The sequence below is a fragment of the Mobula birostris genome, chromosome 20, assembly GCF_030028105.1.
Source record: "Mobula birostris isolate sMobBir1 chromosome 20, sMobBir1.hap1, whole genome shotgun sequence".
NCBI lineage: Eukaryota > Metazoa > Chordata > Chondrichthyes > Myliobatiformes > Myliobatidae > Mobula > Mobula birostris.
Window position 1 is genome coordinate 3,584,887 of NC_092389.1, and position 21,640 is coordinate 3,606,526.

A 21,640-nucleotide genomic window follows, 5' to 3' on the forward strand; every position below is an offset into this window, starting at 1 on the left:
CAGCGCATCCTCAGACTGTGATTTGACACGATCAATTAATTTCACTGTACATTTCAGTGTTTTGATGTGCATGTGACAGATAAAGCTAATCTTCTAATATCTTTGTCAACGGCAGATGTACCTTTCCATGGTTGTGTGTTAATATTCTAGGCCAATGAACTATTTCCAGCACCATCTTCTTCTTTATATAATACTGTTTCATTCCTTTATCCCATGATGAATTATCATTGCTAGATTGTTCTCATATTTTCTTGTAGTTGGCTTCCTACGAAGTGGAACCAAGCTTTTGTTCAGGAAGAAACACAAGCAGAAGGAGTCGGGCTTTAGTCACTCCCACGATGACCTATCCAATGTGAGTGACAGCCCTTCATCTACACGGAAGAAATCAGGAAGCTTCTCTCGGAAGCTTATTAAGCGCTTCTCTTTCAAGTCCAAGTCCAAGTCAAAGGCCAACACAAATGGCAATTCTGGGGCAAGTGGGAACTGAATGTGCTGGAATGCCCAGACAGCATTGTTAGATTGGGTACTTGGAGGTTCAATTGACAACAAGAGGCAAAGCACTAAGGGGCCCATCTGAGATTGTTGCAGTAATTTCTATCCTGGGTTTCTTTTCAGTGACTTTCTGTGAAATGATAAGAGTGCTATCATCATTCATCTGCCATCGCTTGTGAAAGCCACTTTGCAATAACATTTCTCCCAAGTCTGACAATGTTGTGTTGATGGGAAATAAAATGGACCTTTCAACAGCCTGAAGCCAAGGAAATCCTGAGATAAAGACTAAGACACAAATGCATTTGTTTGGTGACACTAGCTTTGAATGTAAATTAACAGCCAGATTTAACCTTTCCCCAACTTTATTTATTGAAAGTCTATAACTTTGCCAAGCTTTGGCAGCTGTACAAGATATTTTATTAGAAATACTGTTGTAATGTTTTAATTGGGAGGAATGAACTATTATTGATTGCTGCCTATTCTTGCATTTACTGATTTATTGATATTTTGAAAATGTAAATGTAGAGACAAAATTTAATTCTTTCTCAGAAAGGAAAACCAGCTCCGTTCTCCTTAGATCCTGAAAGACATCCAAAACAAGGGCATGATGAGATGGGTTATTTATACAGGGGGAGAATGTGCTTGCTTTGGGAAATTGAGATAACATTAGTCTGTTGCATTTGTTGCACTTTCTTGCATTCACCAGGTTTACTGGCAGATCACATCCTGCTTTCCTTGTAAACCAGGATGTTGAATCTCACTCTGGCCAAGGCCTGGTGAAGGCACGGAGAATATTTGTGAGGAATGTGAATCTTCATTTTCAGAGAGAGGCCATGTCTTTGGAGCATGGATATAGGGAAAGATTTGAAAATCAGCCATGATTGAATGGCGGAGCGGACTTGAACAGCCGAATTCTGCTTCTGTATCTTATGGTCTTAAGGCCTTGTTCCAAATTTTGAAGATATTTGGTAAAAGCAACTGGGGAATAAACAGTTTCTAATGGTACAAGCTTTGGGAATTGATGACAGATAAGTTTTTTTTAATGCAGTGAGTTATTTGATGTGAAGTGCTTCTCCTAAAAAGAGTAGGAATAGGTTCAATTGTAAGTCTCAAAGTGGACATCAAAGAGAGAAAATTTGCAGGGATACAGAGGAAGAGTAAGGAAGTGGCTCTATCGAAAAGTTAACCTAGGCACAATGGACTGCAGTGTCTTCCGTAATGTATCGTTCTTTGGTTTTATAAATATCCCATTGGCCCAATAGTGACTGAGTGTAACTTAAATAAATGTCATTAGAAAATGCGGGATAACACTCCACAGGTCAGGGTGCATCGGTGGAGAGACAAAAAGAGTTACTGTTTCAGGCTGATGAATTTAGATTCCCAACAAACCATTTCAGATGACAAATGTTCCCTGTAATATTAGCTGTTACCTCTCCAACAATCTTCCTGACCTGAAGAGTGTTTTTAATCTACCTTCAGATTTTATTTTAGAATTTTTGGCAATTGTCACTATTTTTGTGCTTGTCAAAGAAAATCACGTTCACAATGGGTGGTGGGCTATAATTTAATATGAAGATAATATTTACCCCCATGTGAAGAAACTGACGTGAGACCATACAGTAACCATTATCACGATACCCAGTGGATGCGTAGCCTCTGGCATAGCCACAATAAGATAGTTACTAAGATGCCCGAGGCATGTTCATGATAAACTTTGTATATAGAGAAATTTATACTAGTGCAAGTCTATCCTGCAGTGCTTGGTGAGACTGCCTATAAAAGATGATTTGTGCCCAGTTTCTTGAGCCACGCTGACTTTATGGATTAGATCTCCACTCCAATTAATTTGTTTTAGTTTTTGTTCTATCGATAAATACTAAGGCATTTCAGTTGCCACCTCACAGAGATTGGTGATTATTCCAAGACTTCTTGCACGTAGCTCCTTATGAGATACACATGTAAAAAGAATTGTCCACAATAAACCTTAATCATGTCTTTTCTGCAGCCAGGTGAAGGATGGTGAATGAATATAATTACGATGTGACATCATCTTAGCTCCGACAGTCACTTTGTAGCGGCAGGTAACGCTTTGGAAATCACAGCCAGCCAGTTGGCTTCCAGTTCTTGCAGAGTGGACTCTGTTCTGAAATTAGTTTTCGTTAAGAATGAAAAATATATCAAAAACCTTAAAAACCTCAAAAAATAATCCTCCTAGAGACAAGTGGAAAGATTACCTCTTAAGAATAACCAGTCAGCTGACATAAAGTCCAGATTACCAAGATGGAGATGTGTGTTGGGTTTGGAAGGTCACTGGTCATCATTATTTGCTACTGGTTTACAGAGTGGTACAATCTGTTAAGATGGGGGCTGGTCAAACCCCAGGAAGCAAACACCATTTTAGGAGGTACATATCTGTAGGTACTTTCCCATAGATTACTGTGGGCTGCACTGTCCTGAATGCTACTTTAAACCCAAACTCATTTCCTGAAGTTTCTTGGAAATAAATGTTTTAAAAATGTATTGTTCACACAGCAACTGCATGTTTTAATAAAGATTTTGATTGTTTTTAAGTGTATGATTTGAAAAAGGTTGGCTCCATCCTGGACAAAGCATTGACATTCTATTAACCACCCTCTGGCCCTCTATGACTGTGGTGCACCATCTTGACAAAGTTTCTTCCAAAGGCAACACTTTCCAATCCTGTCATTTCCTCATCAAGAATGACGAGAGCAGGAAGTACGTGGGAACCAAACTACAGATTTATCAGGCAAGATTTCCGCTTAAAGGAGCCATGCTGACTGTGGCCTATTTTATCGTGTGCCTCAAGGTACCCTGAAACCACATGCTTAACAATCGACTCCAACATCTTCCCAACCACTGAGGTCAGGCTAACTGACCTAGAATTTCTTTTGTTCTGCTCCCCTAGTGATTCTTAAAAGATCATTACTAATGCATCCACAATCTCTTCAGCTACCTCTTTCAGAACCTTGGGGTGTGGTCTACCTCATCCAGATTGACTTATCTACCTTAAGATCTTTAAGCTTCCCATGTATCTTCTCCTTAGTAACAGCAACTACACTCACTTCTGCCCCCTGGCACTCTCGAACATCCAGCATACTACTGTATCTTCCACAGAGAAGAATGACACAAAATACTTAAGTTTATCTGCCATTTTTTTGCCCTCATTACTACCTCTCCAGCATCATTTTCCAGCAGTCCAATACTGTATCTACTGTTGCCTCTGTTTTACTCTTCATATATTTGAAAAAACTTTTGGTATTCTCTTTGATATTATTGGCTAGCTTATCTTCATGTTTCATCTTTTCTCTCCTTATTACTGTTTTAGTTGCCTTCTGATAGTTTTTAAAAGGTTCCCAATCCTCTAACTTCCCACTAATTTTTGCTCTATTACATTCCCTCTCTTCTGCTTTTATGTTGGCTTTGACTTCCCTTGATAGTCACGGTTGTGTCATCCTGCCTTTAAAGTATTTCATCTTTGGGATGTATCTATCCTGCCCCTTCCAAATTGCTCCCAGAAACTCTAGCCTTTACTATTCTGCTTTCATCCCTGCTAGTATCCCCTTCCAATCAACTTTGGGCCAACACCTCTTTCATGCCACTCTGTAATTCCCTTTACTCTACAGTAATACTGATACATTTGACTTCTCCCTCTCAAATTGCAGGGTGAAGTCTGTCATATTATGATCAATGTTTCATAAGGGTTCCTTTATCTTAAACTCCCTCATCAAATCTGATTCATTACACAACACCCAATCCAGAATTTTCTTTTCCCCCATGGGTTCAACCGCAAGCTGCTCTAAAAAGCCTTCTAATATGTGTTCTACCTATTCCCTGTCTTGGGATCCAGCACCATTTTGATTTTCCCAATTTATCTGCATTTTGAAATCCCCCTGACTACCATAACATTGCCCTTATGACATGCCTTTTCTGTCTCCCATTGTAATCTGTAGTCCACATCCTGGCTACTGTCCAGAGGCCTGTCATCAGGGTCTTTTTACTCTTACAGTTTCTTAACAAGGATTCTACATGTTCCGATCCTATGTCACCTCTTTCTAAGGATTTTATTTTATTTTTAACAACAGAACCACCCACCCCCTTTGCCTACCTGCCTGTGTATTCTTGGATGCTAAGCTCCCAGCTGTGATCTTCTTTCGATCATGATTCAGAGATGCCCACAACATCACACCTGCCAATCTCTAATTGCACCACAAGCTACTTTAGTCTGTATACTGTATGCATTCAAATATACTGTAACACCTTTGGTACTGCATTCATTACTCTTTTCGATTTTGCCTCCATGTTACACTTCAACTTATCCAACTGATTATGCTTTGCCATTCCATCATGGCTGATTTATTATCCTCCTCCACCCTGTAACATTTGACACCCTTACTAATCCAAAACCTATCAACCTCCGTTTTAAATATACTCAATGACTTGGCCTCCACAGCTGTCCATGGCAATAAATTCCACAGATTCACCACCCACTGGTTACGGAAATTCCTCCTTGTCAGTGTATTCTGAGGCTGTTCACTCTGGTCTTAGATTCCCCCACTATAGGAAACATCCTCTCCATGTTATCCTGGCCTTTCAGTATTCGGTAGGTTTCAATGAGATTCCCCCGCATCTTTTGAAACTCGAGAACGAGCCCAGAGTCATTAAATGCTCCTCATACGTTAACCCTTTCATTCTCGTAAACCTCCTCCAGACCCTCTCCAATGCCAACACATCTTTCTTTAGATATGGGACCCGAAACGGCTCACGATACTCCAAATGTGATCTGATAAATGCGTTATAAAGTCTCAGCATGTTGGCGTGTGGCCAAGTGGTTAAGGCGTTCGACTAGTGATCTGAAGGTCGCTAGTTTGAGCCTTGGCTGAGGCAGTGTGTTGTGTCCTTGAGCAAGGCACTTAACCACACATTGCTCTGCAACGACACTGGTGCCAAGCTGTATGGGTCCTAATGCCCTTCCCTTGGACAACATCGGTGGCGTGGAGAGGGGAGACTTGCAGCATGGGCAACTGCTGGTCTTCCATACAACCTTGCCCAGGCCTGCACCCTGGAAACCTTCCAAGGCACAAATCCATGGTCTTGCAAGACTAGCGGATGCCTGTAAAGTCTCAGCATTACATCCTTGCTTCTGTGTTCTAGTCCTCACAAAACAAATGTTAACATTGCATTTGCCTTCCTTGCTTATCTTGTCAATTATCATGCTCTTATGAATAAAGGGCAAAGCATTTGTTTTCAACCCACTACTTTTTGCTTCTCCTTCAAATTTTAATGGATTTGCGTTAAGATTTGCATATAAGGTAAACTAAGTGATATTCACATTGAAAATAGTTCTATTCCGGAAGAGTTTGGATTTTCCAATAGATCTGTTGGATAAGCTTTGAGTGCCTCTCTGTTAGATGGTCTTTGTGAAGGTTCTCTTATATAGTTCTCCATTCATCCCAATTTCATATATCCATGATCATGATCTATGTACAAGAGAGTGTCTACTCCCTGCATTGTGTACAAAGTAATATTATACAATGCAACTTTGAAAAGTGATTGTCCATTCAACATAGGCAATGATCTGTGGAGGGAGGGAGGGAGAGAGAGAGAGAGAAAGACACACACACACACACACCACCCGTTCAGTATCTGTGAAAGGCACAGGAGAAGTTTTTCATGACACGAGCAAAGAAATGCTGTATTGTGAGACAGGTTTTATTATTGCCACATGTACAGTGAAGCAATGTCAACCATACGGATCAGTACATCGAGGTACTGAGGGCACAAGGAAAAGCAATAACAGAATGCAGAATAAAGTGTTACAGTTACAGAGAATGAACACATTTAACTTCAGCTCTAAATTAGTTCTGTAATTTCAAGATTGTTTAATGTCGTTTCCTGCACACAAGTGTGAAGGAGAATGAAATAATTGTTACTCTGGATCTGATGCGGCACACAAAAAACACACAAAAGATAAAGAATACAATAATAAAAAAAATAAGTACATAAGATAGCTTATATATAAACTGTACATTGCTTGTATATCGTAAAGTGATGCTAGGCACAGGAGTGTCTGTACATAAGATGACTGACAAGGAACTGATAAAGTAGTGGTGAATAGCTAGAAGCTCAAAAGTGCACCTGTGGAGCAGTCAATAGTAAAAGGTTATGTTTGCCTGATTTGATTATTATGGCAAAATCAATCTTGATTTAGCAGCAATTCCACAAGTTCCACTGTTAGGTTCGCACATTAGGAATGAGTTTGGCCCAGTGCCACCCCTACAGGTCATTTATTTCTAATCCCCAAAAGTTAACTGCTTCTGTACATAACTCACCTGATCATCAATGAAAAAATACTTACCATTATCTATCAAAAATATTCTGTTATCTGAAATGGTTTTATACTCAACATGGCACTAGTCAAGATCAATTTATTAGCAAAGAATGTATGAATTATACAACCTTGAGATTTGTTTGCTCACATGTAGCCACAAAGCAAGAAACGCAAAAGAACCCAATTAAAGAAAAAAGGAATAAGAAATAAATATAAAAGATCAACACTTGATGTGCAAGAGATAGAAAAAAATACAAATCATGCAAACAATTGAAGTGAACAACTAGTAAATTGTAGATACTTTTGTAATGTAGGATATGCAGCATTCTTATTCTTTTCCATGATTTCCTTGACAGCTATAGTGTCTGAAAAATTCTGCCACTGGCATGCCACCTGATGGTCCAGTTATGCTCTCTATCATCAGTGGCCATGTTCTGTTGGTGCCTTAAGCATGGTGACACTTATGGGTGTAATCCTCAGACTGTGTTGGTCATTGACGAAAAACAATGCATTTCCCGGCATGTTTTGATGTTCCTGTAACAAATAAAGCTAATCTCAGATTACATACGGTCCTTCTCAGATGAGGACTATCTACACAGTGGGTCAAAACTCTGCTGGATTTACTTTGGAAACTCCACTCCCTCTTGAATTATATGCTAGGATGATCCCAGTTAATATTGGGAAAGCTGAAAGCTTGCTACTAACATCTAACAAGCTGCGTCGCTGCATGATATTGAAACTGCACTGCGACAGACAGGAAGTCTCTACAACGGGTAGTCAAAACACCCAGGGCATCACCAGCACAGCAATCAAGGACCAGTATATACAGAAAAGTGCTGGAATAAAGACCAGTAACATCATGAAGGATCCTAACCACCCTGCTCACGGACTGTTTGTCCCACTCCCATCAGGGAGGAGGCTGTGTAGCATCCACACCAGGACCACCGGACTCAAAAACAGTTACTTTCTCCAAGCAGTAAAGCTGATCAACACCTCCACCCACTAACCCACCCTTCCACGCCTCCCACCACCATCACTATGTCATTTGCTTGTCAGTCACCTTAAGTTAATAAGCTGTCTGATGTACTTATATTGATAGCGTTTTTATTATTATTGTGTTCTTGTGTTTTTTTTTGTTCTGGAAATTACATTAAAGAATCTTGACATTAAACAGCATGGAGGTTGGACATTCTGTGGTTCAAGTGCACCCCAACCATTCTGAACTGATTCCACTTGTCCAGGTTCCAGTGATCAAAGAATTCTGATACCCTCCTTCCTACACTTTCCTTTTAGCCACACATTAACCCGATCATCCTATCTTACATTTCCTATACACGTCACCACTTGGCAGTGAAATTAGAGATTACAAATCCAGAGATCCAAACAAAAATACAGAGATGACCATTTTATAGGTCTTCCTCTTTATTCTGTGACCTAACTCCCAATTAATATTGCACCTTTTCACCTGTATTCTTAATCGTCATCTAGCACAGAAACAGAGCCTCCAGCCCAACTTGTGCATGGTGATCCAGACATCTATCTAAGCTGGTCCCAAACACAAGAGATTCTGCAGGTGCTGGAGATCTTGACCAACAAGTCCTGATGAAGGGTCTTGGCCCAAAACACTGACTATTTATTCCCCTCCACAGATGCTGCCTGACTTACTGAGTGCCTCCGGCATTTTGTGTGCGTTGAGCTAGTCCCATGTGCCTGCATCTTTCTAGGCCTTTTCGATCCATGTATCTGACCAAATGTCTGTTAAACATTGAAATTGTATGCACACCTACAGCTTCCTCTAGCAGCTCATTCGATAAACTAACCATCTCCTGTGTGAAAGAATTGCTCTCAGGACACTTCTAAATCTTTTTTCTCACACCTTAAATCTCTGCGCTCTGCTTTTAAACTCCCTTGCCCTGGGAAAATGACTGTGACAATCCATCTCGTGTATGTATGTGTATGTCTGTATATACATATATAAGAATTTCCCACTCAGGATCAATAAAGTAAGTGCCTTTTATTATATTTATATATACACACGCATACGAGGGGTGATTGATAAGTTTGTGGCATAAGAAGGAGATGAGTTATTCAGCTCTTGTTACATGCACGTGCAGTTCAACTCTTTGAGTGACTATGCAGAAAGTTTGAAGTTAATTACTCTTCTCCTTTTACCCAAGGCCACGAATTTATCAATCACCCCTCGTGTGTGTGTGTGTGTGTGTGTGTGTGTACGTATCATAATAAGCACGCACTTTATTGATCCTGAGTGGGAAATTCTTTCGTTACAGCAGCAACATTTAAAAACACACTTAGCAATAATAACTAATAATAAAGTACAGAATAATACACAATAATTTATCAATGTGCAATCATTTGCAATAATGTACGAAATGCTGAAACAGAGACTATTGTACTATGATGTGTGCTCTCCTGTCACACAGAGATGAAATGCTTATTGCATTTGGAAGGAAAGATTTTCTGTCACGATCCTTGTAACAGTGGAGCTGATGAGTCTGTTTGAAAGGGTGCTCCACTGCCTATTCAGTAGGTCATGGAGAGGATGTGCCAGATTGTCCATAATGGATAACAGTTTGTTTAGTGACCTCCTCTTCACCTCCAACTCAAAACAGTTCGGATTGTAGTCAAGGATGGATCCAGCCTTTCTGATGAGTTTATTTAGTCTTTTTGCATCACCAGCACCAATGCTGCTCCCCCAACATAAAGCCGCAAAGAAGACTGCACTTGCTACAACAGACTAGTAAAAGATCTCCAATGTCCTGCTGCACACATTGGCGTACCTCAGCTTCCTTAGAAAATAGAGTCTCCTCAATCCATCCCCTTCTTGTAAACAGGCTTGGTGCTGGTTTTCCTGTCAAGTCTGTTGTCGAGGTGAGCACCAAGTATTTGTACTCCTCCATTTCTTCTGCCTTATGTCTATAAGGTCGCCCTTCAGCCTCCTGCATTTCCTAGCCAGCCTGTCCCTTTAACTCAAGTCCTCCAGTCCTAGTTACATCCTAATGAATCTTTTCTGTGCCCTTTCAAGCTTAATGACATCCATCCTATAGCTGAGTGACCAGAACTGCACGCCCTTCTTCCTTTCTAGTAGGGTCATCTACATATTGTTTGAGAAAACTGTACAAATACTAATACTAATTTCCTCCTACATCCCAAAGACATGTAGGTTGGTAGATTATTTGGCTGTCCTTTTGAATTGATTAGTGGCAGAATATGAGGGAGTCAATAGGAAAATGAAAATTCAAAAAAATGATTGATGGCTACTGTGGACAATCAATCAAAAGGTGTTGAATGACTATAACTATTTGATATGTAATTAGAAGTTACTCACCAATCAAAGGCACCAAAAGCCAGTACACACGAGGAAATCTGCAGATGCTGGAATTTCAAACAACACACATCAAAGTTGCTGGTGAACGCAGCAGGCCAGGCAGCATCTCTAGGAAAAAGTACAGTCGACGTTTCAGGCTGAGACCCTTTTTCAGGACTAACTGAAAGAAGAGTGAGTAAGAGATTTGAAAGTGGGAGGGGGAGATCCAAAATGATAGGAGAAGACAGGAGGGGGAGGGATGGAGCCAAGAGCTGGACAGGTGATTGGCAAAAGGGATATGAGAGGGTCATGGGACAGGAGGCCTAGGGAGAAGGAAAAGGGGCAGGGGGGAAACCCCCAGAGAATGGGCAAGGGGTATAGTCAGAGGGACAGAGGGAGAAAAAGGAGAGAGAGAGAAAAAAAATTGTATACATTTCTCTGACATTACATGTACCTATTGTAACCTATTTGGTCAGTCTTCTCTTTTAACCATGTCACAATTTAATTTTTAAAAATTTGCATTCAAATACTTAATACTGGAGATGCTGAATTAAGACAGAAATTACTCTGAATGCTTAAGTCAAGCAGCATCTGTGGAGAAAGAAATCGAGTTAACCAGAGCTGACCTCTCATAAAAGCTGGAGGAATCAATAATAGATTTTAAACTAGTACAGAGGTGCAAAGTGAAAATGGTGGTGATGTGATTGGAGAAAGCAAAGTACTGACTGGGGAGGTTGGGACATTGGTAGTGAGACAATATACACAAGAGATTCTGCAGATGCTAGCAATCCTGAACAACACACACAAAATGCTGGAGAGAGATGGATATACGGCAGAGTGGTATAAATAATTTAGAAATGAGTTAGTTCCTGTTTTACTCCCCACACTGAACTGGGCTCTAAGAAAGGCACAAATGCCACCCAGCTGGAAGGAGGCGATAATCTTAGCTATACCAAAAGCTGTCTCAAACTTCTGCTAATGCCCCACCTCCCCCTCGTACCCCATCCATTATTTATTTATATACACACATTCTTTCTCTCTCTCTCTCCTTTTTCTCTCTCTCTCCTTTTTCTCTCTCTGTCCCTCTCACTATACCTGTCACACACAGCACATATAGTTACGATCGAGCACATACAGTCACAAAATAATATTAGCACAGATCCCTGAGTGACGTAGCCTGAAGTTTGATGGTATATGGGATGTGGTCCTGAAGCTATGTTTCTGCAAGAAGCACCTAGCACCTCATCTCACACTGGATCAGCAAAGAAGGCTTGAGCTACCAGGCCTGTGTAAGGAGTTGGTAATGCCTGACAGACTAGACATATGTGTGTGTGTGTGTATATATATATATATAAAAAATAATCAAAACCACCAGGTACAGGAACAGTTATCACCCCTCAATCATCAGCCACTTGAACCAGAGGGGATAACTTCACTCACCCCATCACTGAAATGTTTCCACAATCAATAGACTCACTTTGAAGGACTCTTCATCTCATGTTCTAGGTATTTATTGCTTATTTATTTATTATTTTGTTTATGCTTTTAGTTTATTCGTATTTACTGTGAATACCCACAAGACAATGAATCTCAGGTTTGAATATGGTGACATACTGTATGTATATTTTGATAATAAATTTACTTTGTACTTAGAAATAAATGGAAAATGCTGGCCAGGTGGCATCTGTGGGGGGGGGGGGAGTAAATATGGCAGATGGGGAACTTATTCATTAGACTTGAGAAATGAGAAGACTGAGCGCGGGAAATGTGCGAAAAAACAACATTTTTGTTACAATGAACGCATATGGAGACAGGATAAAATACTCCCACATTACGGGTAGCGTAATTTGTGGTTGATAATGGTTTTGGCACAGAAGGACATGCTCAGGCCCGACTACACACAGGGAAGAAAAAAATGATTTGCGGGAGGAAATGTTTCTGATATAACAGGAAGAAAGAGCGTGTTATCTATTAACAGAGAGCTTGTGTTATCGAAAGAGAAACAGCGCTGAGAGTTTTCACTGCCCCTCCCCGCCGAAACCCAGGGTGTATTGTTGTTGGAAAGGTGACACTGAATTGGAACCAAGTGCTTTCCCGTTAAACAAGAGGAGAGCCCGCAAAATCGCGCAATTAAGGTTCAAAAGTCGAATTTAGTGTCAGAGTAATGTATGCAATATACATCCTGAAATGCTTTTTCTTTGCAAACATACACGAAAACAGAGAAGTGCCTCAAAGAATGAACGGGAGATAACCGCAAAACCCCGCGCGCAAGCGGCAGCGAACAACGATCCCCCTCCCCCCACCCACACCTGCAGAAAAAGCGCAACATTCCAGGTCGCTCAACGAACTAAACCGTCTTTCCTGACGCAGTTATAATATTCAACATACACGCCGTGGATGTTATTTCCTGCAACTCGACCAAGTTACAATTATAAAATATTATCTATAAATTATTAATTATTTTATAATTGCAACTTGGATATTATATTATAACTGCGTCAGGAAAGACGGTTTAGTTCGTTGAGCGACCTGGAATGTTGCGCTTTTTCTGCAGGTGTGGGTGGGGGGAGGGGGATCGTTGTTCGCTGCCGCTTGCGCGCGGGGTTCTCGCGGTTATCTCCCGTTCATTCTTTGAGGCACTTCTCATTGCACAATGTTGATCTCTCTGGATCTTACAAACGTTTACCAAAAAATTGTAGAAAGTACACGCTATGTTTAATTTTGGGTGCTGGGTCTGCCGACCTCGTTGGCCAAGAGTTCTTCATTTTCTTTCCGATTAAAAAGGGCAGATATTACAATTGAATATAGCGCAATTAAAATACACGTACGTTTAAAAACAAATATTTTTGCGCTGGCTTCACTGTAAACCCGCTTTAATTAGCGCGCCTTTACCATTGCAAAAAATTTAAATCATGTTTTGAGGCGGGAACATTAATCATTGGTCTATGACTGAGAGGTTTGCCCAATCACAGCCAGACGGAGAATGGCGCGCGAACAAATTCTGGCCGGCCCACTGATTATTCTGATTGATCTGATAGATCACCAATAGAAGAGTGGGATGGGTCCGATTCTCCAATGGGCGAACAGTTTGGGGGCGGGACCTTGACGTAGACGGGCGGGATGACTATAAATACGCAGACCCGCCAACCGTCCATCGCCATTTTACAGGTTATTGAAGTAGAGCAGAACATGTCGGGAAGAGGCAAAAGCAGTGGCGGGAAAGTCCGGTCTAAAGCTAAAACACGATCATCCCGGGCTGGACTGCAGTTTCCAGTCGGTCGAGTGCACCGACTGCTACGCAAGGGGAACTATGCCGATCGAGTGGGGGGTGGCGCCCCCGTTTACCTGGCGGCTGTGCTCGAGTACCTGACTGCCGAAATCCTGGAGCTGGCGGGAAACGCGGCCCGCGACAACAAGAAGTCACGCATCATCCCCCGCCACCTGCAGCTCGCCATCCGCAATGATGAGGAGCTCAACAAGCTGCTGGGCGGTGTCACCATCGCCCAAGGCGGCGTGCTTCCTAATATACAGGCCGTCCTGCTGCCTAAGAAGTCGAGTTCGGGCCCTTCCACAGCCGGGAGTAGCGGCGGAAGCAAGTCCAGCAGCAAGAAGAGCTTGCAGCAGTCGCAGGATTATTAGGGCGCCCTGTAGCGGACTGGAGGACGTGCACCGGCTGGAGGACTCGTAAGAGAAATGGACTTTAAAAAGCTTTGAGTCCAATAAGACCTTTCTCGGGACCTCTCATGGACGAGAGGCTGTGAGGCTCCTGCCCTTTCATGAATTTTATGCTGTTTTGTTCCAATTTAAGTTCCAATTTTTATGAAGTTATATGTTCTCGTTTCTTGGACTTTTATTGAGTTTTCTGATTTGCAATTGAATGAAATTGTTATTGTTTCTGTTATTGAATCGTGGCGGCCCTCTTTTGCATCGCCGCACGTGGTTCGTTTTGTGAATTTTGGAGTTCAAAAGCTGTTAATGGTTTATTCAAGTTTCTTTAGAGTTGGCTTGCACAAGCAATTCCTTGAGTGCCTTCTTCATGTTGTTCGTAAACCTGTAATAAAATGTTTAAGGGCTTTTGCTCGTTTAAAAAAATTTACTGAAAATTCGAATTAGTTTTTTGGTAACCGTTAAGCAACCTTTGTCACGTGATCAGCCCATCCTGTTTCAACTAGGATGTGTTCTAATGTAGAATTCTGTACCTTAACTGACATCAAAATCTGCAGTACACCGGCAAGACGAATTGTTCAACCTATGAAGACCTTTGAATAAGTATACACTGCTGGTTCAGAATAAAGTTTTTCCTGTTTACATAAAACTAGAATTTCTAGTCATTCTTTATGGTTTTTGATTTTTGCTTTGTGCTATTGAATTAGCGTGACATGTGACAAACTGGGGTCTAGGCCATTCCTCTGATCCCTCCACAGAGCAACACGGGGAAAATGACTTGGACATCTGAAACAGGTACTAGATAAAATGTTTGCCCATTTGAAACCAGTGACCAGATGTGGTTGTTTAAGATGGCTCTTAGTTAATGACCAGATAACATCGAAGTAACATGAAGTGGGGGCGAAGTTTGAATCTGCTGTGAAATTTTTAATGGGTGATAGAAAAAAAACCAGGAGCATGAAATCTGCCTCTCAGATGCCTCCTTTGGTCAAGGGAACTAAAATTATACACAAGGTTTTATTGTGTGGCCCTGTAAATTAAGATGGCAATTACAATAATGGTCCATGAACCACTTTTGTTTCCTTCTGTGCCTGTTTTTACTGAACTGGTTACCTTTATTTCTCCCCCACCTGCTCCATTAGGTTCTCTATCCACTCAAGACATTTGCATTTCCAGTTTGTGGTGCAGGCTTCACTGATTTAAATCTATTATTAATGTTAAACTTTTTGCTCAAAATTATTAATTAGATACACCCCACTTCTCCACTGGCCTACAGATGCCACGAAGACCTGTTCATTCTTGTTATCGTTTTGGCAGTGGGAAATTCCACCAACCATTTGTGGAACTTTATCTGCCTGCTATCAAGGAGAGCGAGAAAGAATGTGTATATAAATAAATAACAGATGGGGTACGAGGGGGAGGTGGGACATTAGTGGAAGTTAGAGAAGTCAATGTTCATGCCATCAGGTTGGAGGCTACCCAGATGGAATATAAGGTGTTGTTCCTCCAACCTGAGTGTGGCTTCATCTTTACAGTAGAGGAGGCCGTGGATAGACATGTCAGAATGGGATGTGGAATTAAAATGTGTGGCCACTGGGAGATCCTGCTTTCTCTGGCGGACAGAGCGTAGGTGTTCAGCAAAGCGGTCTCCCAGTCTGCGCTGGGTCTCGCCAATATATAGAAGGCCACATCGGGAGCACCGGACGCAGTATATCACCCCAGCCGACTCAGGTGAAGTGTCGCCTCACCTGGAAGGACTGTCTGGGGCCCTGAATGGTGGTAAGGGAGGAAGTGTAAGGGCATGTGTAGCACTTGTTCCGCTGACAAGGATAAGTGCCGGGATGGAGATCGGTGGGAAGGGATGGGGGGGGAAACGAATGGACAAGGGAGTTGTGTAGGGAGCAATCCCTGCAGAAAGCAGAGGGGGGGGGAGGGAAAGATGTGCTTAGTGGTGGGATCCTGTTGGAGGTGGCAGAAGTCATTTAACCAATTTTGTACTGCTGAAACTTATGATGGATGCAAGTTTGTGTTGCACTGTATTGCCATTACCAGCCTGTCTAGTTTTGTTGCTGCTTCCGGAGACCTATGGATTTAGAACACGGGCAGGTCCTTAAGCCCACATTGTGCTAAACTAAATCTCAGCTGTAATCTTGATCATAGACTTGCACTGTCTCCTGAGGTCAAACCAATCTAGTGTGCCATCCATCACCCCGCCCATCAGTCATTCACTGACAGGAAATTTGTTATTGTGTGGCTGCAGAATAGTGCAAGACAAAAGTGAATCACAATCTGGTTTATTATCACTGCTATGTGTTCAATGCAATACATAATATAGAAGAGAAATAATAAAACAAAAATAAACAAGTAAATCAATTACATTATACATATTGAATAGATTAAAAATGTGGAAAAATAAATACTGTATATTTAAAGTGAGGTAGTGTCCAAAGATTCAATGTCCATTTAGGAATTGGATGGCAGAGGGAAAGAAGCTGTTCCTGAATTGCTGAATGTGTTCCTTTCAAGCTTCTACCTGGTGGTAACAGTGAGAAAAGGGCATACCCTCGGTGCTGAAGGTCCTTAATAATGGATGCTACCTTTCTGAGACACTGCTCCCTAAAGATGTTCTGGGTACTTTGTAGGTTAGTACCCAAGATGGAGCTGAATAGATTTACAATCCTCTGTAGCTTTCAGTCCTGTGCAGTAGCTTTCTCTCTCCTTCCTTCTCTTCCCCCCACCTCCCTCTGAGGATTGGTATGTGTTCCTTCGTGTTGCCATTCCTGACGTCCACAATCAGCTCTTTTGTCTTAATGACTTTGAATGCTGGGTTGTTGCTGTGGCACCACACCTCTAGTTGGCATATCTCACTCCTGTACGCCCTCATCACCTCTATCTGAGATTCTACCAACAATGGTTGTATTGTCAGCAAATTTGTAGGTGGTATTTGAGCTATGCCTAGCCACACAGTCATGTGTATACAGAGAGTAGAGCAGTGGGCTAAGCACACACCCCTGAGGTGCGCCAGTGTTGATCGTCAGCGAGAAGGATGTTATCACCAATCTGCACAGACTGTGGTCTTCTGGTTAGGAAGTTGAGGATCCAATTGCAGAAGGAGGTATAGAGACTTGGGTTCTGCAAATTCTCTATCAGGATTGTAGGAATGATGGTATTAATTGCTGAGCTATAGTTGATAAATGACTAAAGCCAAACAATGAGGTAGTGTTCATGGACCATTTTGAAATCTGATAGCAGAAGATGACATGCTGCTCTTAAAACCTTCAGTATGGGTCTTCAGGCTCCTGTGCCTTCTCCCTGAATGCAACAACAGCAGATCCTGAATGGTGGGGCTCTTTAATGATGCTGCCACCTTAATGATGGGCTGGGTTGTGCACATAATGGCACTGATTGAGTCTACAGCCGTCTGCATCCTCATAAGATCCCGTGCATTAGAGGCACTGTATCAGGCTGCGATGCTTTATCTTTATCATTAATAAAAAATGCAAGTTTTTTGACCTGATGTCCCTTCCACCAAACCATGCTGACTATCCCTAATACATCTATGCTTTCCCATTTGTTGGTAGAAATTATCAAACAAGACTGCTTCCAAATGAAAGCAGATGATGCCAATATCTCAATTGTACGGACTACCTAAAATTCACAAGCCAGATGTCCCATTGTATCACGATCAAGAACAACATAGAAAAAGCACCTGGTACGTGGCTCCCAACATTCCATCAACAGTACACAATAATTCTTAAACAAGATAAAAGACATGTAGATAGAAGACAAAATCATGGTTTCTTTTGATGTCACTGTGCTGTTTTCCTCAATCTGCCTAGACCTGGCAAGGGAAACCATGGAAGAACTACTAACAGAAGCCAAAAATACAGACACTGAAACCCAGCAGTGTACCTATCAGATTCCTTCCTCTCCAGCCCTTGACCTTTCACCTTCCAGCTGACCTCTTTTCCCTCCCCCCACTTTTTATTCTGGCATCTTCTCCCTGCCTTCACTGTCCTGATGAAGGGTCTCAGTAAAGAGCATCGACTGCTTGTTCACTTCTATAGATACTGCCTGACTTGCTGATTTCCTCCAGTCTTTTTTGTCTGTTACTATTTATTTTCTTTTTTTATTTATAAAACAACTTATTTTGCAATTTGTCATTATTCTGTTTTTACTTTTTTAAAAATCAATTTCTTGGTCTTGAAATCCAAAATTTCCAGCTCCTCATACTTGATTGTTGTGAATGACGAACAGAGGGTGTTTTGTATCTTGAGTTCTGGGTGAAGGCAGTGAGTGTCTATTCTCAGGACACTTGTTCTCTTTTACAATAAGACTTTAGGACATGTGAGCAGAATTAGGCCATTCAGCCCATCACGTCTGCTCTACCATTTTATCATGGCTGATTTATTTCTCTCAAACCCATTCTCCTGCCTTTTCCCTGTAATAATTGACACTTACTAATCAAGAACCTATCATGTTTAAATATCCTCCAATGACTTGGCCTCAGCAGCTATCTGTAACAACGAATTGCACAAATTCACCTTCAGGCTAAAACAATTCCTCCTCACCTCTTTTCTAAAGGGATATCCTTGACTTCTGAGGCTGTGCTCTCTGGTCTTAAACTCTTGCACTATTGGAAACATCCTCTTGGTCTGCATGGTCAGTGACATTTTAAATTACTGTGCCTCCATTTTATTCCTACTTGTGCCCTGTCTTTGGCATAGTCTTTTCACAGATCTGTCTCTTAACTGTCAAGTCTTCGTGATGGTTTATATTATCAAAATACTGGTAAACACATAACAGGCTTATGTGCCTAACAGGTTCCAAGCATGTTCCAAGTAAGCCTCTCCCTTCTCTTCATTTAACCACATTCTTTATCTTTTTCCTTCTATTGCTTATTTGGCTTCTCTTTAAGATAGTGGTCGCCAACCAGTCGATCTTTGAGACTTTCCCAGTAGATTGTGAAAAAAAAGAAAAATAAATACACAAGTACATTATGCCTGATAAAACCTCCATGGTTTTCTTTGTTTTGCAGCTATCTGCATTAGATGAATTTGAGAGTTCTTTACTGGATACATACTTTGATAATAAATGCACCTTTGAACCTTTGAGATAAGTATCAGATGGACATAATGAAAACTGGTGTTATCTCTGCACACAACTTGATATTGCTACAGTCCCACTCTCCAAAATTAGCTTACAAAAGACTCTTCACTGAAACTTTATCAAAAAAAGTTAAATTAATCAAAACTTGATGTGATTATGTACTATGAATAACAGCCACTGATAATTGGTTCCTGTTGATTCAATTTTTAGGAAGATCCATTCACATCACCACAATGCTCCAGGTATCAGTTGAATCTTATTAAAATACTGTAGATTGCCATTTCCCTCAATTGGTGTCAGTGTTTATTCCACCTTTCAATACAAATATAACAATAGTACACAGAAGTCCAAACTGATAAAACCTCTGAAGGCTACTCATAGCATTGAAGAAGACCCAAACCTCTTGCTGTAATTGCAGCTATTTTCTAGATTCTATGTGAAGCAGAGCACCAGCTTCCTGCAGTATCTCACAGGTTACGTTGAGAAGTTTGTTGGTGAGCCTGGGCCAAATTAAACTGGTACTGACTCCATTCATTTCAAGGGCAGGAGACTGCTGTGGGGTGAGAAGTAAGTCTTGAGTACAGTATTTTATACTTTATGTTGAGATTTTTGTATGACTTTATTATGCCTGCATTCTCTAATTTCCTCCAGACCTGCAATCCTCTGTGATTTCTGTGATTTGTTGACTTTCCCTTCCCTTTATTTGGTTTCAATAAAGATGAAAATTAGTGTTTTCCCATGTTGGAATTGTCATGATGACGTCATGCTTGGAGTAACAACACTTTATAATCCATTTGGGTAGCCTCCAACCCGATGGCATGAAGATCGATTTCTCAAACTTCTGGGAATGCCCCACCCCTTCCCTCCTTCTCCTTCACCATTTCCCAACCCCTTTTCCATCTCTCACCTTATCTCCTTGCCTGCCTATCACCTCCCTCTGGTGCTCCTCCCCCTTTTCTTTCTTACATGGTCTTCTGTCTCTTTCACCAATCAACCTCCCAGCTCTTTACTTCATCCCTCCCCCTCCAGGTTTCACTATCACCTTCTGTTTCTCTCTCCTCTCCCCCACCTTTTAAATCTCCTCAGCTTTTTCTCTCCAGTCCTGATGAAGGGTCTCAGCCTGAAACGTCAACTGTACCCTTTCCCTAGATGCTACCTGGCCTGCTGAGTTCCTCCGCATTATATGTGTGTTGCTTGGATTTGAAGTGAAGAGCTGGGAACTTGATTGGTGAAAAAAATCAAGGACTGGAGAAGGGCGAACCTGATAGGAGAGGACAGAAAACCATGGAAGAAAGGGAAGGGGAGGAGCACCAGAGGGAGATGATGGGCAGGTAAGGAGATAAGGTAAGAGAGAGAAACAGGAATGGTGAAGGGTGAGGCAATTACCATAAGTATGAGAAATTGATATTCATGCCATCAGGTTGGAGACTATCCAGACAGAATATGAGGTATTGTACCCCCAAACTGAGTGTGGCCTCATTGTGGCAGTAGAGGAGGCCATGGACTGACAAATGGGAATAGCCAGTTGGCAGGAGTTTTGCGGTTTACAGCAGGAAGGCCTTGTCCTATGCTGCACTGAGCTTCAGGCATTCAGTAACTTTGGGAACTTGCACAGGTAACTAATTTTTAACTCACTTTAAACATTTTGCAGAAAGCATAATGATTAGGACATGGACTCTGATTCCACAACCTACAGACTCACTTTCAAGGACTATGCAACTCGTGTTCTCAATATTACTCAAATATATATATATTTTTCTATAGTCCATTTGTTACTGCTGTGTAGATACATCTATTGATGCTTCTAGACACATCTTCAGTGATGTTCCTGGAATCATCGGGTGTTTCGGGTCTTTCAACATCATACAACCTCCTCCAGGTGACCCAGCCGGGGCTGATCAGACCCCAGCTTGTGTCCAGATGGCTAGCTACTTATGGCTCCATGGCTCCCCTCTTTTGAGCCGCAGCCATCTTGAGGCCCTCTCTGCCGCATCGGTGGTACTGCGAATGGCTCTCCTCTTCCTCTCTTCCTCGATGCCCAAATTGCTGAAGGCTCTAACTAAGGAACGGGCTACGAATCCCCTACAACCAACCTCCACTGGGAGACACCTCGCTCTCCATCCAGCCTGCTGAATTGTTTTCATGGTTTGCAGCTTCCTATCAACCCCTCCCTTCGCCGTTGCCTCCAGAATTTGGTTAATATCTTTATCAAACTGCTTCCACAATGAAGTCATGTTAGCTGCAGGCCATTTGATCCACCTCCTGTTAGACTTCATGTTAGAGGGATTAGTTTGCAACTCTTGGAGGTTCAGGGCACTATGGGGTGACTCCGGGCCTGGCCCCTCCTTCGTCTCACCAGGTTGGATACCTGCACGTTGTGCTGCTCCTGCTCCCGCCAAACACTTCATCCTCGCCTGGTGGATCTTCAAGCCGCGATTGTTCTTGCAGATTTTGCCACATGCACACTGCTTCCTCATCGTCGTTTGTTCATTGCCTGGGTCTGATGTTGTTGTGTCCATCCGACTGGGTTGCTCATCCTCCCCCCCTCTCGGGCACCCCTGGGGGTATCTTTCCCTTAGATTCATCATAGCTTTTGTGGGGGTCCTCCTCTCAGAGGACACAGATTGGGTTGCCAGCCCGTTCTGCCCCAGTTGCCGTCTCTCCGGGCTGTCACTGACTCTCCAGTTGTCACTGACTCT

The 21,640-nt window shown here is 41.9% G+C and overlaps 2 protein-coding genes across 3 annotated transcripts in view; both read left to right on the forward strand.

Annotated features, from left to right (window-relative positions):
• c2cd2l (c2cd2 like) overlaps nt 1–3,057 on the forward strand; it is a 154,103-nt gene extending 151,046 nt beyond the window's left edge. For both annotated transcript variants that reach the window (XM_072283883.1, XM_072283884.1), the window contains exon 14: nt 258–3,057. In XM_072283883.1, coding sequence (XP_072139984.1) covers nt 258–487 — 230 coding nt within the window. In that variant the 3' untranslated portion in view covers nt 488–3,057. The remainder of the gene's footprint in view (nt 1–257) is intronic.
• A 10,229-nt stretch (nt 3,058–13,286) lies between these two features.
• h2ax (H2A.X variant histone) lies at nt 13,287–14,481 on the forward strand. Its single transcript, XM_072238772.1, has one exon. The coding sequence runs from the start codon at nt 13,287–13,289 to the stop codon at nt 13,803–13,805; it is 519 nt and encodes a 172-aa protein (XP_072094873.1). The 3' UTR covers nt 13,806–14,481.
• Nucleotides 14,482–21,640: the final 7,159 nt, after the last annotated feature.